This window comes from Glandiceps talaboti, chromosome 6, assembly GCF_964340395.1.
Source record: "Glandiceps talaboti chromosome 6, keGlaTala1.1, whole genome shotgun sequence".
Taxonomy (NCBI): domain Eukaryota; kingdom Metazoa; phylum Hemichordata; class Enteropneusta; family Spengelidae; genus Glandiceps; species Glandiceps talaboti.
The window spans coordinates 26,163,491-26,178,188 of record NC_135554.1 but is presented as its reverse complement, the minus strand read 5'-3'; the positions used below and the strand labels follow the sequence as shown (position 1 = coordinate 26,178,188).

Sequence of the window (14,698 nt, the reverse complement as noted above, 5' to 3'; positions counted from 1 at the left end):
TTCAATATCAAGGCACAAACTAAGTTGTGCACAGTCAGTCATAGTGATCATCATATGTTATGTCATGGTGTGTCTCATGAATAATAACAATGTGTGTGCAAATTCAACATGTTCTGGTCAATGGAGGCACTGATTTTAGGGTCCGTACCTTGCAAATTCATTCAATTTTCTCAGTGTTCTGTGTATAGCTAAGCACAAGTCTACCCCATTGGTGATTCAATACATCGCATGGTATACAGTATTGAGAAGTAATTAAAAGTAAATCATTATATTTCACAAAAACAAAAAGTTTCAAAAAATGATTCAGTTGCAACTGATACAGCTTTGAATTAAGCAAATAACTGTAAATTACTTTGTATTTTACTCTCGATACTCAAATGCTTGTTGATGTACAGTGTTTTTATTACTTATTCAAAATAATACTTTCAAAGAAATAGTAAAAACAAATTATGTAGAAAGGAAAGCCCGTCCTTTGAATAATTGCAAAATAAATTAGATTGAAAATTGCAATTGGTAGGATAAATATTAGTCTAAGTGCTGTCCTTCATCGAATCTAAAGATCTCTCTTTACAGTGTTAGAGATGATTTGATGCCCATGTTAATAGCATTCGGACTAGATGTATATGGTAGTTCACTGAGAACTGAGTGTGAGTCTTGCTAACACCAAAGTAATATAAATCTTATCCTTTTTTTCAGCGTGGAAAGATCAATGTGAAAGCCTTTGCTGAGCAGTTTGAAAAGCAAGGGATTACGCCAATGCAAGTGAAAACAGAAGATAAGAAACATACTCAGAATATGGCAAATAGTACAACACAAAATGTATCTCCTAAAAGACAACCTACCCTCATCAAACCATCAGCCTCATCCCCACCACAGGTTAGCTTTGGCAGAGGAACTTTGAATAAACACAAAGCTGAGCTCAAAGGGAGATCACCAGGTGAAAAGTCTACAGAGGAAAAGACAGAACCTGTGATTTTACCGAAACCGTTACCAAGATCAGCACTAGGCCCAAAACCAGGAGACAAAGCACCTGTTGTAAGTCCAAAACCTGGAACTAATGTACATGTGCCTGTGCCTGGTCCTAAACCAGGAACAACTGCTCCCTTTCCTGGTCCTAAACCAGGAACAACTGCTCCCTTTCCTGGTCCTAAACCAGGAGCAAGAGCTCCCTTTCCTGATCCTAAACCAGCTAAACAGACCATTTTGACTCAAAAAACAGAACATGCTTCACTAAGTGACAATAAAAAAATAAACGGTGTTGCCACTCATCAGCAAAATGGAGAAGACAAACCACCACCACAAAAGAAAACGTCAAATTTACCTGAAGGTTTAGCAATGATAAGTAAACTAACTCCAGTAACAGGCAAAATGGACAAGAGAAAGTCTTATATGAAGCCAAAACTAAACCCAATACCACCAGAAGGGATCTTAGGCAAGGCCCCACCTAAACCATCAAGACCACCAGTAATAATGGAAGTAAAAAGAGATTTGAGAGGTAAGTACACTTCATCACATTAGACAAGTTTACTTATATTTGAATTATAGAATTTTGTTTTGACAAATTAATATATGTTTACTTATTGGAGTATTATTACATGTATTATTATTAATGTTTGGAGAAATAAAGAATGTAGCACAATATTCGGAAGATTCTTGACAAGGTGTCCTGGAGGTGTCATGTAAGTTGTAAAGGAAAGCGAACCATTCATGCAATATCTATAAATAATACCTATAATTGTCAGCACCTGTTGTCAGTGATTTTGTATTCACACTTCACCCTTCATATGTTTGCTGTCCTTGGAAAGTTGTCCTTTTTTCAACCCTATTATGTCCTGTCAAAGGAGGTCAAAAGTCAAAGTGTGACATTCCAAGGTTGTGTGAAATCTGTAATGTAAAGCTATGAATAACACGATGAGATAGAGAAATCTTCAATTGTTAAAATAGGTCAGTCAAGGAAGCCCTGTTGACTCTTCAGTTTAATTCTTGTGTTTTATTGTGTACACTCTCTCCTTAACCATGTTTTACTTACCGGGGTAGTGGCATTCCATTACTCCTGCGTAACATACTTGTTTACTGCATGTAAACAGTTTGACTTGGCACACAAGCTAGACAGTTAGTTGACATAAAAAGGTATTCAGGTAGTAATGTTGATTGATTATGAAATCAAAATCATAATTTTCTTCTTTACAAGTATGTTGACTTGAGTACTTTGATTTGTCACATAGGTTGAATGAAACATGTATTCCTTTACCTGATCCAATAAAGTCGTCATGACAACCTTGTGAATGTCAGCTCAGAATTTCTTCATAATATACAACAGGCCGTGTATCTTTTGACTATAGATATGTGACTTAGACATCCAGGTAGTAATGCAATATTAGACAGTATTTAATCCAGTCTGTGTGTCCATACATAGGTCACAATCCTATAGTGCTTTGCTGTTGCCATAGCAGCCAAAAATGGCAACAGTATACAATGTCTGTGTTGAGCTTGTGTAAATTTGGCATAGATAATTTAAAAGTACCATGTAACAGAACAATAACAATAGTGAATGTGTCGTAGTATGAATATCATCATTGTCGTATTCAAAATTTGAGCAAAACCTGTTTTTATACATTAACTTCAAGAATGTTATCATAATTTATCAAATTACACATTTAACATTATCACCAAAAGTACTGTAAACATGGACATTTTTGCGAATGACTTATTTTTGCTTATTGTTTTTCACTGGAAAACAAGTAGTGATGGATGTGAACACAATGTACCAGTCTGAAAATTTAGTAAAAGTTAGTCTTTGAACAAGTAGCTGAAGACTGTAAAATCACAATAAATTTCTGGTTGCAAAAATGTATAGGTCTACAGTCTAGTAATTTTTGTCAAAAGTTATGTTCAACGTGTTTATCAGGTTTTGATAAAAAGTCCAACTAATCTTGACACGCCTGTAAATCGTGAATATTTGATTGCATATGAAATGTAACACACATTCTCAAAATGGCACAACTGATATAATAATTATGTGATATGTACATGTAGGAATCTTTAGGAATGATTTAAATTTGTATCATTCATGACTAACGATAATATATTAATGTCACACAATACATAAGCATGTGTTCAGACGTGACACAGTAACACCTACTCTTATAACTCATTTAACACATTAGTATGTTTACATTTTATAATAGATTATTGCTATTTATATTTATTATTTTAATTTTATTTTTTTTATTTTTTTTGTATTTTATTTCTTAGTGTATACTTTATATTTCTTTTATTTTACTTATTTTGTCTGTGCTTTGTAACCTTCAGTAACTCCTTTGGGAATATTGTGTTCAAATAAATTACGATGTAGGCTTTCCTTGGATATTGTGTTGTCATAGATGTACACTTCAATTTGAGTAAATCACTAAATTTCTCTCATTCAGTTTTAGATCTTCAAATTAAGAAAAGCAAAACATGCAAAATTATATATACTGGCATATACTGGTGTTACGAGTCACATATCTAAAATATATCCATTCAGGACATTTTGGTAAATTTTCATTATGAACTCTAAATTGAAGTCAAAAAGCATTTAAACTTTGTACAAACAGTGAAAACTAGTTGGTCGGCTAATTCAACGTTATAGTCTTAAATGGAACAGACTGACGATTGGAACAGCAGTGCGAGTGAGTACTTCCCCGTTTGAACATTTCAATATCGATAAACTGCAAAGTAAGCCGATCAACAGCGTTTCACTGGCATATACTGACATATACTGGCATATATTGACATATACTGGCATATACTGACATATACTGGCATGGCATATACTGGCATATACTGACATATACTGACATAAATACATACATCTCCATGAACAAATGGTATAGGGAAGTATGCAAAGTATGTTCTCAGTTCAGTTTGGTTATCTCAATGAATTTCAGAACAGTTTGATGTGTAATTAAATGGTATGTTAATATACTTCTGCATATGATAATACTCATAGCTTATCAATCTCAAATATATCAATGAAATTGTGACTCATATATCCGGTTGTATCTTTGGGATGTTTTCATAACGAGTCAAACATTTTAACTTGTTATGATTTTGTTAGACATTATTTTAAAGTTGGAGAATATATTGTCCATGGTTCCAAGAATCAATAGGATAATAAAATATATATACTTTGGAATGATAAATTGGAGAAATGAATGTGACATTTTGATCCTTGTACCGGGTACTAGGATTACTGGGCTTTATTACACAATGTGTGATCAAGGTCCATAGTAGACAGATCAAAATGTTTGTTTCCATGGCAATATTTGCAGTTTCACTATAGTTTACTGTTCTATGTTAAAGTTACTCTACATATGTGAATCCCAACATCTTGGTGTAACAATTCTGTAACCAGACTAAACAAAAACTAAATTCATGACTGCATAATTCTTCCAGCATGCTATTTCAATCTAGATTATATCAATGCATGATTCAGCTAGGTCATACATGATCGTCTTTAACCTGTTGTTTAACATTCAAGTACATATCCCAAACACTGTTTTTCTTGATAGTGTTATGGGGTCACGGTTTAGAAGACATGTAGAAAGTCTCAGTATCCAAGTCAGTATGATAAGGATATGGGATTGAGGTTGGGATGGAATGGTGGTGACACATTAATAGATAAATTACCTTTCTGGTCAGTGATGCCAAACAACTGATATGGTTGGCATTCATGCATACATAAACATTCAGTTTAGCTTCAGTTTTTTGCATCAGTGATTCCTAGATATGTATCAGTGATACTCGGATTCTAACCACTACAACTTGCAGTTATAGACAATAACATCAAAATGTTGAACAACATGTGAAAATTGAAGCATTATAATTACCGTAATTGTATGTGTTAAATTTATCAGCAACTTGTGGTATTTAATAACGGTTTAATGTGTCTGTTCCACAAGAGTATCTATCCATGGTCAGGGTAAATATCTAGGGTAGATCATAGGCTACATACCAAAATACAAACAAATAATTTAAATGAATATCACAATGACGACAAAAGAGACACAATCACAACGACAAAAATCTTAAAAATTAGGACAGATAATTGAAAATTAGCATTGTGGTGGGAATATAAAACAGGACTTGCACCAATTTGACCTGCAAGATGGACATCTAAATATACAAAGGGAGCTTGATTAGTTATAGCTTACAGCAGTTGTAACTAATAGCTGTGGTCACTTTCTGAGCAGTCGTGTAACAAACTAACAAACATTGCTGACTTCAAAATGTAATAAAGAACGATGCTGAAGTTATCTGCGAAAACGAATTGGTAAACGTAAAGGTAAACGTATTCGGGTAACTGACCGCAACTGACCTTTTTCAGTTCAAATTTCGAAAACAACTTTTAAATCGTAAATGTTAATAAACAGTATTGTACTTTTATCGTAATGACTATGACTAAATCATTTTAATAATGTAGACAATTCACTAAAAGATGATTCCTTTAATGAGTTATTATGAAAGCAAGTTATTTTTTCATTGATTGGAGGAAAGATCATAAACACACAAACATTTGTCCTGTCGACATTCGTGAATTTGTTTACATGATGGAAACGTTGTTTAAAAAGGAATTAGTCACAAAAGAAGATTACCGACCCCTCAGACCTCTTTTTAGTGGTCTGAGACGACCCCACGTTGGAAGGTTAGGAATCGTATATGTACATAGGTCGTAAGTTAGTACAACTTTAGCTCTGGAATATATGCGATCAGCGCTCTGTCACGTATTCGTCAATAGACTGATGATAGCTTAAGCGTCTGATGAGATCTGAAGTAGCGAAGTCTTTGGAAGATGGAATGTCTCTGCTTGCACAATTTTAAATTTTACATTCAAATTTTTAAAAATGACAACATATTACATACGTAAACTTGGCTTTTACTGACACCATGTACATTTTAGTGGCAAAACGTATCAACCAACGAACATACAGTGGCTGAACTTGGGGCTATCAATGTCTCGGTTGCAAGTATTTCAACTCTATTTCACATATTTTTCCCAAATAAAAATTGTGCAAGCAGAGACATTCCAACTTCCATCAAAAGGTTGTGAAGCGGAACCTTTCCCTGTAGTCTCAACAGTATTATTTTAGGTTTGATTGAGTCCGTCGGGTGTCTTCGGATCTGAGGCTATCTGACGCTGAATCTGACGCTCAATATGACGCTAGCTGAATCTGAATCTGAATCTGACGCCAACTTTATATTCGTGTAATAAAGAGTACATGTACGTCATAATTAGACTATGAGCCATTGAAAGCTGCTACTGCAGTACTTTGAGTATGTTGTTAAATTTATCATTTATTCTTGGTATACTACCAGGAAGTGCTTATAGAAGTTAGTTTCACTTGATAGGTAGATTTTTATGACGCAGACATTTGTAACAGTGTATTCATTAAATGTGATTAAATTTGATGTAGGGATTATGGCTCAGTTTCTTCTTTCTACCTCCATTTCCTTCATATATTGTCATTTGTTTTCAATTTCTACCTCCATTTCCTTCATATATTGTCATTTGTTTTCAATTTTGTTGATCTGGGAGTTATCGTGTAAGGGCAGAGATGAATACCAAACCACAAAAATCTAATACAAAGAACAATATTTATGCAAAAAAACAAATGTATTGTTAATAGTGAATCCATTACATCAGTTTTAATCAGATTGTGTATCCAGTATGTGTGATGAATATCTGTACAGGTCTATCATTTGTATGCCTGAGTCCCCCTTAGGGTATGTACTAGACTAGCACCACAATGTGATTTATTCATTGATTAATTTTATTTAGCAAATAATGTCTTTAATCAGCATAACACAAAAAAGTTCAAAGGACAATTTATTTTACCATTTTACCATAGTTATACAATCAGTTACAGCAAAAGGAGAACTTCAACTTATTTCATGTTACTCACTCACTGTATGCTGAATAATAGATGTTATTCCCCAATAGTTTGCTTCGTTCAGTCATGGTAAATATGAGTGACTTACTGGACCCTTGCCACTATCGTCAAGCGACTTGTAGTGACAACCCTTAGGTCAGGAGTATTTTCCAGCTGAATGATGAAAATATTGGAGAATAACTTACATGTATACCCTTTGGCAGTAATGATAATATAAACAAAAATTGGGGAAAGTAATGGCAATTTTGAGCATTTTGATTTATATTTCGAACGCACGTGATGTAGAATGACAGGAATATATATTCCATATTTTTTGTTCAACCTGGCGTGTGTATGGTATAATACATATTATACTTTGCTGAAGATGATCAAACATTCAAGGGTGGAGGCATTAGGTATGACTACTGCTAAAATTGCACATTCATGAACTATGTGTCAATGTTTGATTTTGATATGAACACAAATTGCAAACTGGTGATGTCACTATGCCAAATGTAAACAAGATTATGATTCCAGAAAAATATGAACGTTTTTTTTTAGTCTGGATGCCAATGTGGTCTCATGAGTAGAGGTGTAAATCTAACAATTCCATATAAGAAGTAGACTATGTTTACTCTGACCGTCCACACCAATAAACACATCTATGAAAAACCTAGTGATTTCTGAAGTATGTTCAACAAGGAGAAATGCATTTTGAAGTGAACATACTAACAGTCCAAATGAGTTTGGGCAACTGATTGAATTTTAGTAGTTGTCAGGGGGGGGGGGCTCAACATTAGTAGTAGTCCTGTGCACTGTAGACTTCTAAACAGTACATCTAGACTACCAAATCAGTTGTAGTCCAGAACACATACTACTAAACATCATATCTAGACTACCAAATTATCAGTAGTCCTGGGTATATAGACTACTAAACATTGTACCTAGACTACCAGATTAGCAGTAGTCCAGGACACAGACTACTAAACATATCTAGACTACCAAATTTATTTGATGGTACTCTGTTAGATCAGTGGAACTGAATAGTAAACTAGTCTAAATCTTACTATTTCCACACCTGGTTGTGGACTCTTTTAATATTTGACAGTGTATGAATAATACTTCCAACCTGCAGATTATAGATTTAGTACTTGTTGCTATGGTTACAATAAATATTTTAAGACTATATATTCCTAGTGTACTTTACAGACATCCACTGCAATGTATCACTGACTGTATTAATTACATAAACAAAAGACAAAAACACCCAATCCTGATAAATGAATTAGATAAATGAAAAAAATCATACTTATTTTCTGTTGCTAATTATTCTTTGTGATTTCACTGTTGATTACTCAATGTATGACATTGTCATAATGTGTTTATACAGTGGGTTGGGTACAAAGTCTTTACATTCTGATCAAATTCTGAGATTATAGTAATTAACAAATATTATCATGATATAAAGTATTTTAAAATATGGATATTTCAAACTATAAAATATAGTGTACATGTCACAGTATATAAACAAAGACAAGGAAATATGATTTTTGATTTATAATACTAATATTTCATGATTTTAGTGTGTTAAAATGATATATCAGAATCTGTAAAAATATTGTAAGATATATTTAGTTTGTTTTCATAGTGCAAAAGGTATATCTTGACTGAAATGATTTCAATTTGTCAAAACCTTTGTTTGGCACAAAACGCCTCTCAGATATGAGTTCAAAAATCAATTGCACCCTTAGTTTGTCTTGCTACACAATGTAAGAACAATTTCCTGTGAGATAGCCAAGAGACCATTCTTGCAAACCGAAGCTATTATTTCTTCGAAATAGGGACTGGCTCGTTAAGAACGGTACCGCAAAACGGTCATGGTTTGCGACGATGCCGAGAGACTTGTGATTGGCTTTGGTAGTCTAGTAATCCTACATGAGTTCAGCACAATTTTAAAAAGTCATTTGTCGTGACGTTGATGTAGAATCGCTAAATTAGAAAGTCATCAACAATTGTGAACATTGCTGCAGACAAAAAAGTTTTTTTGACTTTTTTTTCATGATGCATATTTCAGCCTGCTTGCATTGGCCCTGCACATAATGTATATGTAGTTATATGAACATGGTACCATTCCTTAGTCACAAGTATTATATTGTGTCTCAACATTGAATTACTTTGCTGATACCGGGGTAATAACTGTGATAGATGAAATTTGAAAACTTTGATTGCATATTAAATTTGATGTAATTATATTAATAAATTTATCAGTATTAAATGTATATCATACATGACATATATACATAACTGAAACAATAAGTTCATATTTTTCACAAAGGAAGGAAGACTACTTTAACCTTTGACCTACTTGTCAGGATGTAACATTCTATCTATTCAAAATCTGTTGCTCATGTAACCTGTCTACACTCTGGTTTTGCTTCACTTCTCACTCCCCACTTGTGATAGTATCAGTGTCAACCTAAGATCTGTGATTTTCCTTCACTTCTCACTCCCCACTTGTGATAGTATCAGTGTCAACCTAAGATCTGTGATTTTGCTTCACTTCTCACTCCCCACTTGTGATAGTATCAGTGTCAACCTAAGATCTGTGATTTTCCTTCACTTCTCACTCCCCACTTGTGATAGTATCAGTGTCAACCTAAGATCTGTGATTTTGCTTCACTTCTCACTCCCCACTTGTGATAGTATCAGTGTCAACACATTATTTTAGGTGTGCCCCAATAGCTGTTTCTAGACATAAAGTTTTGCCTATATGTGAATTATGTTGCTCTGGTGTTCATCTGAGTACATTTACATATGAATAATTTCATTTGAATATAATCAATTAGGCTGTTATGCATTATCACATATTGAAACTAGGAAGTTTTCAGACCACAATAATCGCTTCACTATCATAGTATTACAAGCAGTTGTAATTAGAATTGAAGTAAAATCACAGATCACTATTGCTAATGTTTATATAATACAAATATCTCAATTTTGTTAGATCTCTAAAACACATTTGGAAGACATTACAAATGTCAGTGTCAGACATCAAACTAGAAATAAATAAATATCTGTGTGTGTGTGTGTGTGTGTGTGTGTGTGTGTGTGTGTGTGTGTGTGTATACCTTCACCCATGATACATGAACATAGGTATATACCAATGATTCAAATATATATTGATTAGTATATGTACAAAGTACTATCACAGGAGATCTTCCTGTGAAGTATTAATAATTAATATGTCCATTTATTAAAGTGGCCATATGGATGAGAATTTGGTATTTATTTGGATTTTTATTCAATAAAACAACTTCAATATGTTTTTCTACTTGAAAAAATAATGCAAAAGAACATATACCAAGTCCATGTTCATAACTCAATACATTGCAAAAAGATGCACAAGGTGTAAAAAGTTTGTTATTGTACGTACAATAACAAACATATTACACATTGTTTAATGTTTTGCCGTTTATTGAGATGTGAACATGGACTTGGTATATGTCATTTCACATTATTTTTTCAAGTAGAAAAACATAGTGAAGCTGTTTTATCAAATAAAAATCCAAAATAAATACCAAATTCTCATCCATATGGCCACTTTAAACTGTGTTTTGTATCATCCATGACTCTACATACATGACTATACATGTGTTATACCATGGCAACACATCTATTTTAAGACACTTCTGGTTTATCTGTACTTCAACAGGAAAACATACATGGATACCAAACTATATTGAAGTGTCAGCAAATCAAATGATTTAGCTTGGAATCTGGAACAGACATGAATTCCATGATATTCCACATGATTCCATGGCATTCTTCAACCTCAATACCTATGTTACATTTATTTATTAAACCATAACCCAGGGGCAGATTTTCATTGGGTGTAAATGTTTGTTCAAATTGTTTGTTTGTTTTGTATGTTGTGTATGAAAAATATATAAAATGTTTATTGTGATATTTTCAGCACCCTTGCCACCACCTCCTGAGTTTGCATTTGAAATAGAAGAAGAATACAATGATGTTGATGTACCAAGTAGTGGCAGACCAGTCTCTATGATGTGAGTATTAACCAGGTTATGAGAAATATCAGGATATTTTGATTTGTACAAATGTCAGGATATTTTCATTTGTACAAATATCAGGATCTGGTCTGATCCCAAGATGCACCTTGTCATTTCTTGCATAGCTGTCTTCAGTCTAAATGTGAGACATTTACTTGTGAGAGGGTAAACAGGATTTTTGTAGAATGAAATGCCCAGTTTTTTCACCAACAATGTACGTCATTCAGTGAAAAAGCTTTTATTTTGCTATGCTGTACTGTACAAGTATTGCCTTCAGAATGAAAGGAAAGTTGAATGTCCTATACAAACACTCAACAGTCTTGCAACATGAAAACGTGACCATTCCATACACCACCAATATAGACAATCAGACTACTCTGACCTTTGACCTTGATGCCCTAGATTCACCATGTCTTTACCAGGAAAAATCTGCTGCCAATCAGACTACTTTGACCTGTGACCTTGATGCATTAGAACGCCAATGTTTTTTACCAAGAAAACTGTCTGCTACCATTGTGATGACACCCTGTAAAAATGAAAATGTTTTGAAACTAAATATATTAGATTCTTATGGAGGAAATTGGATTTACTTTTTTACCCGTTTTGAACATCTACTGGTATTATGATATGATATGATTATATCTTTATTTTCTGTATTTGTTGACTGGTAGTCTAGTTTCTGTGGTTTAGTTAGAAACTGAGTTGGCATCCAGACTAGTCGACTGGTGGTAGATGTCAGACTCTTTCCTGGCAAAATATTTTAGTCCAACTGGTATATTTATAAATGTGTATAGGGACAGACTTTTTCAAAACAGTGCATGGCTACAGATTTTACATTCAGTGTTGGGGGCTGTATGACCGGGCTATGTTGTCATGCTTGCTATCACATTGCTGTAGAACTGTCGATACTTTCCCAGTCAATTCATAGCCTATCCCGAAGTCACCAAAGTCCTGCAATGCATAACACCTGTGAGCTATGTGTAAGTAATTTTCCCCAACTGCTGAGGTCAAGTTCACATTTGTCATGAATGTGAATGAAATACATCTGAATAGAAATCTGTAGAATTGTGTGTCTGTGCCTGTATAAAAAAAAATCACTGGGAGCAATTACCAACATAAGTGTTTCGTTTTTAATGAATTGATAGACTTGTCTTTTTGAGTGTCTGTCCCATTATTTATAAAATGGGGATTAAATATTTACCAGTTAAAAATGTGAACTGTATGAAAACCTAATAACCACTATTGTGATGTCCAGTAGGTATAAGCAAGTCTAAGCATGCCATGGATAACATGATGAAAGAGAAAGTGTGACATGAATTAAGGTTACCAAGGATACCACCTTTGACCTTATTATAATTTGTTATGGTTCATGTAACAATTCGGGCAGTGTCTGGAATGGAGTATTAAATACATCATACTATAGTTCTGATTTTAATAATATTTCATTTCATTTTTTTTTGCTACAACATCAGCTTTTTGCAATTCTTGTCACAAGTGGAGATTAAATGGAATATACCAGTAAACAGGCTAAAGTACAATACATTCACCATTTTAGTGAACCAATGACAGATTAAGGTTACGTGATGAATATTCATATGTTAATGAGTAAAGTCCACTCATCATTTCAGTGAACCAATGACAGAAGGTTACTTGATGAATATTCATATGTTAATGAGTAAAGTCCATTCATGATTTCAGTGAACCAATGACAGAGGATGATGAATTAGATGAATCAGATGATTTCTATGATGATGTTGATACTAGTAAACCTGCACCAGCAACAAGGAGACAAGATCCATTGCCAGCTCCTCCAAAAGTCTCCGGTAATGTATATTAATAATAATATCAAATTTGTTTCATACAGCCAACCAGCATAGCCACACACTACACCTCCTTATTCAAGAGGTAGGTTTCTGTAAGAGACTAAAATGAAGAATATAGGCACTTTTATTTACCCAAGTTAGCTTAATGACTTGTTTTTCACCAAACTATTCATCTCACTTCAAACCCTGCCTTATCACATATAGGCAACATTTTATACAATTTATCACACTCAGTGTAGTTGGCATGATTCTAGTACCCATCAACTAACTGTTTTGTTTTGAAGTGTAGTTAGCAAAATATGTAAATTTATTCAGTCCTGTGTATTTATTTATCTTGAGTCATGTAGCATAACATTGACATTAGGTTCAAGTTTATCTCTGATTCTTTCATGTCTGAAAGAAATAAAAACTGACTTCATTTATGAGTTACAGTGATATGTTTGTTCAGCTGTGCTATAGTCAAGTGAACTTTCTGAATACAGTATTATTTCAAAACCATCATGTTTCTTTAAGATTACTTATTCATCCATGTAGCAAATTACAGTGGTCAGCTCTAATAGGGATGTGAAACCAATGCCACCAACCCTATTTTAAACCCATGTTCACCAAAAATGAGTTACCATTTTCCGTTAGAGCATCGGCTTCCATCTTGAACATATGCAAAGTCAAATTTTACAATGCCTGATGTGATGAAATCTAAAACACTCATGTCAGGGGGTGCTAAGTACAGATCTGATAACCGATATAAAAATATTAACACAGGAAATTTACTGAAAGATTATGAACTGTGGATGTCATGCTCCCTTGTGTGGCCCCATTTTAGACCATAACAAATTAAAAACTGTGTAGAGTGGATCCTATATTATAATCTTTTACTAGAAAACACACCCCAAAGGGCAGCACATGTGAATAGCCAATTTAAACTGGGTGTATACAGGACAATGTCATATATTATACTTCAAAAATTTGTGAAATTGAAATTCAGGCGATAATGAATATAAGGCGTAACTCAAATTTAGAACACAGACTTGATTAAATGTTTCATGACTTGTCATTCATGTATCCCTGTAATAAAACAAAGCAGGAAGTGTTTACAGTAATTTGACATATTGCTGTGAATGGTTTTTATGATAAAAATAACTTCCAGACATATGATAGTGGTTCATTGAAAGTTACTTCCTTGACAGTGTAAACTATTTAATGAGAGTTTTTGTTTCAATCATCATCATCTTGGTATTAATACATGACCCCTTAAGTTCTTTGTTCTGACATATTTGTATTTCTACTGGTGGACAACTTGCTGTCTGTAATTAAATTTTCCAACTATATGCCAACATGTCCTAAGTAAGACTAAGCACTTGTAGTTACCATGCCAACATGTTCTGAGTCAGACTAAAGCACTTGTTAGTTACTTTATCCTTATACTCTCGTCCAAGTTTTGCATACGTAATTCAAATAACAGCAGATTAGCTGCAATAAGACATTAGGTCATATACTAAAACAATGGTAGACCAGTACAATCATGAAATAAAATCAGAAAAAAAACCCATAATTTCTATCAGAATTTCTCAGTTTTGACATGCTACCGGGGTACTTTTTAAAGTCATTGTATTTGATTATCTATACATGCTGAAAATAACTGATTTTATGAGAAATGTTCCAAGTTAGAAATGTCGCCATCGTATAAAATAAATATGGGAAGAATGTGAAGTATGAGAAATATATGATTTTGTTTTGACCACACATTTGATAAAGCTTGATAAGATCTCAAGGCTACCCTGTCAAGTTTTGATATTGTGCAAACAGGTCAATTTTCATGGCCTAGTTAGACTGACATTGATTGAAATGGTAAATAATGTACTGGTATATCATGGTCAAGACATGACATTTATAG

At 33.6% G+C, this 14,698-nt stretch overlaps 2 protein-coding genes across 3 annotated transcripts in view; one reads left to right on the top strand and one right to left on the bottom strand.

Moving 5' to 3' along the window:
- Positions 1 to 10,254, bottom strand: part of LOC144436124 (ubiquitin-conjugating enzyme E2 U-like) — an 89,023-nt gene extending 78,769 nt beyond the window's left edge. The window contains exon 1 of the mRNA XM_078124826.1: positions 10,244 to 10,254. The gene's annotated coding sequence lies outside the window, so the exon portion shown is untranslated. The remainder of the gene's footprint in view (positions 1 to 10,243) is intronic.
- Positions 1 to 14,698, top strand: part of LOC144436123 (uncharacterized) — a 33,347-nt gene that overhangs the window by 1,967 nt on the left and 16,682 nt on the right. For both annotated transcript variants that reach the window (XM_078124823.1, XM_078124822.1), the window contains exons 2-4: positions 697 to 1,495; positions 10,885 to 10,978; positions 12,680 to 12,804. In XM_078124823.1, coding sequence (XP_077980949.1) covers positions 697 to 1,495; positions 10,885 to 10,978; positions 12,680 to 12,804 — 1,018 coding nt within the window. The remainder of the gene's footprint in view (positions 1 to 696; positions 1,496 to 10,884; positions 10,979 to 12,679; positions 12,805 to 14,698) is intronic.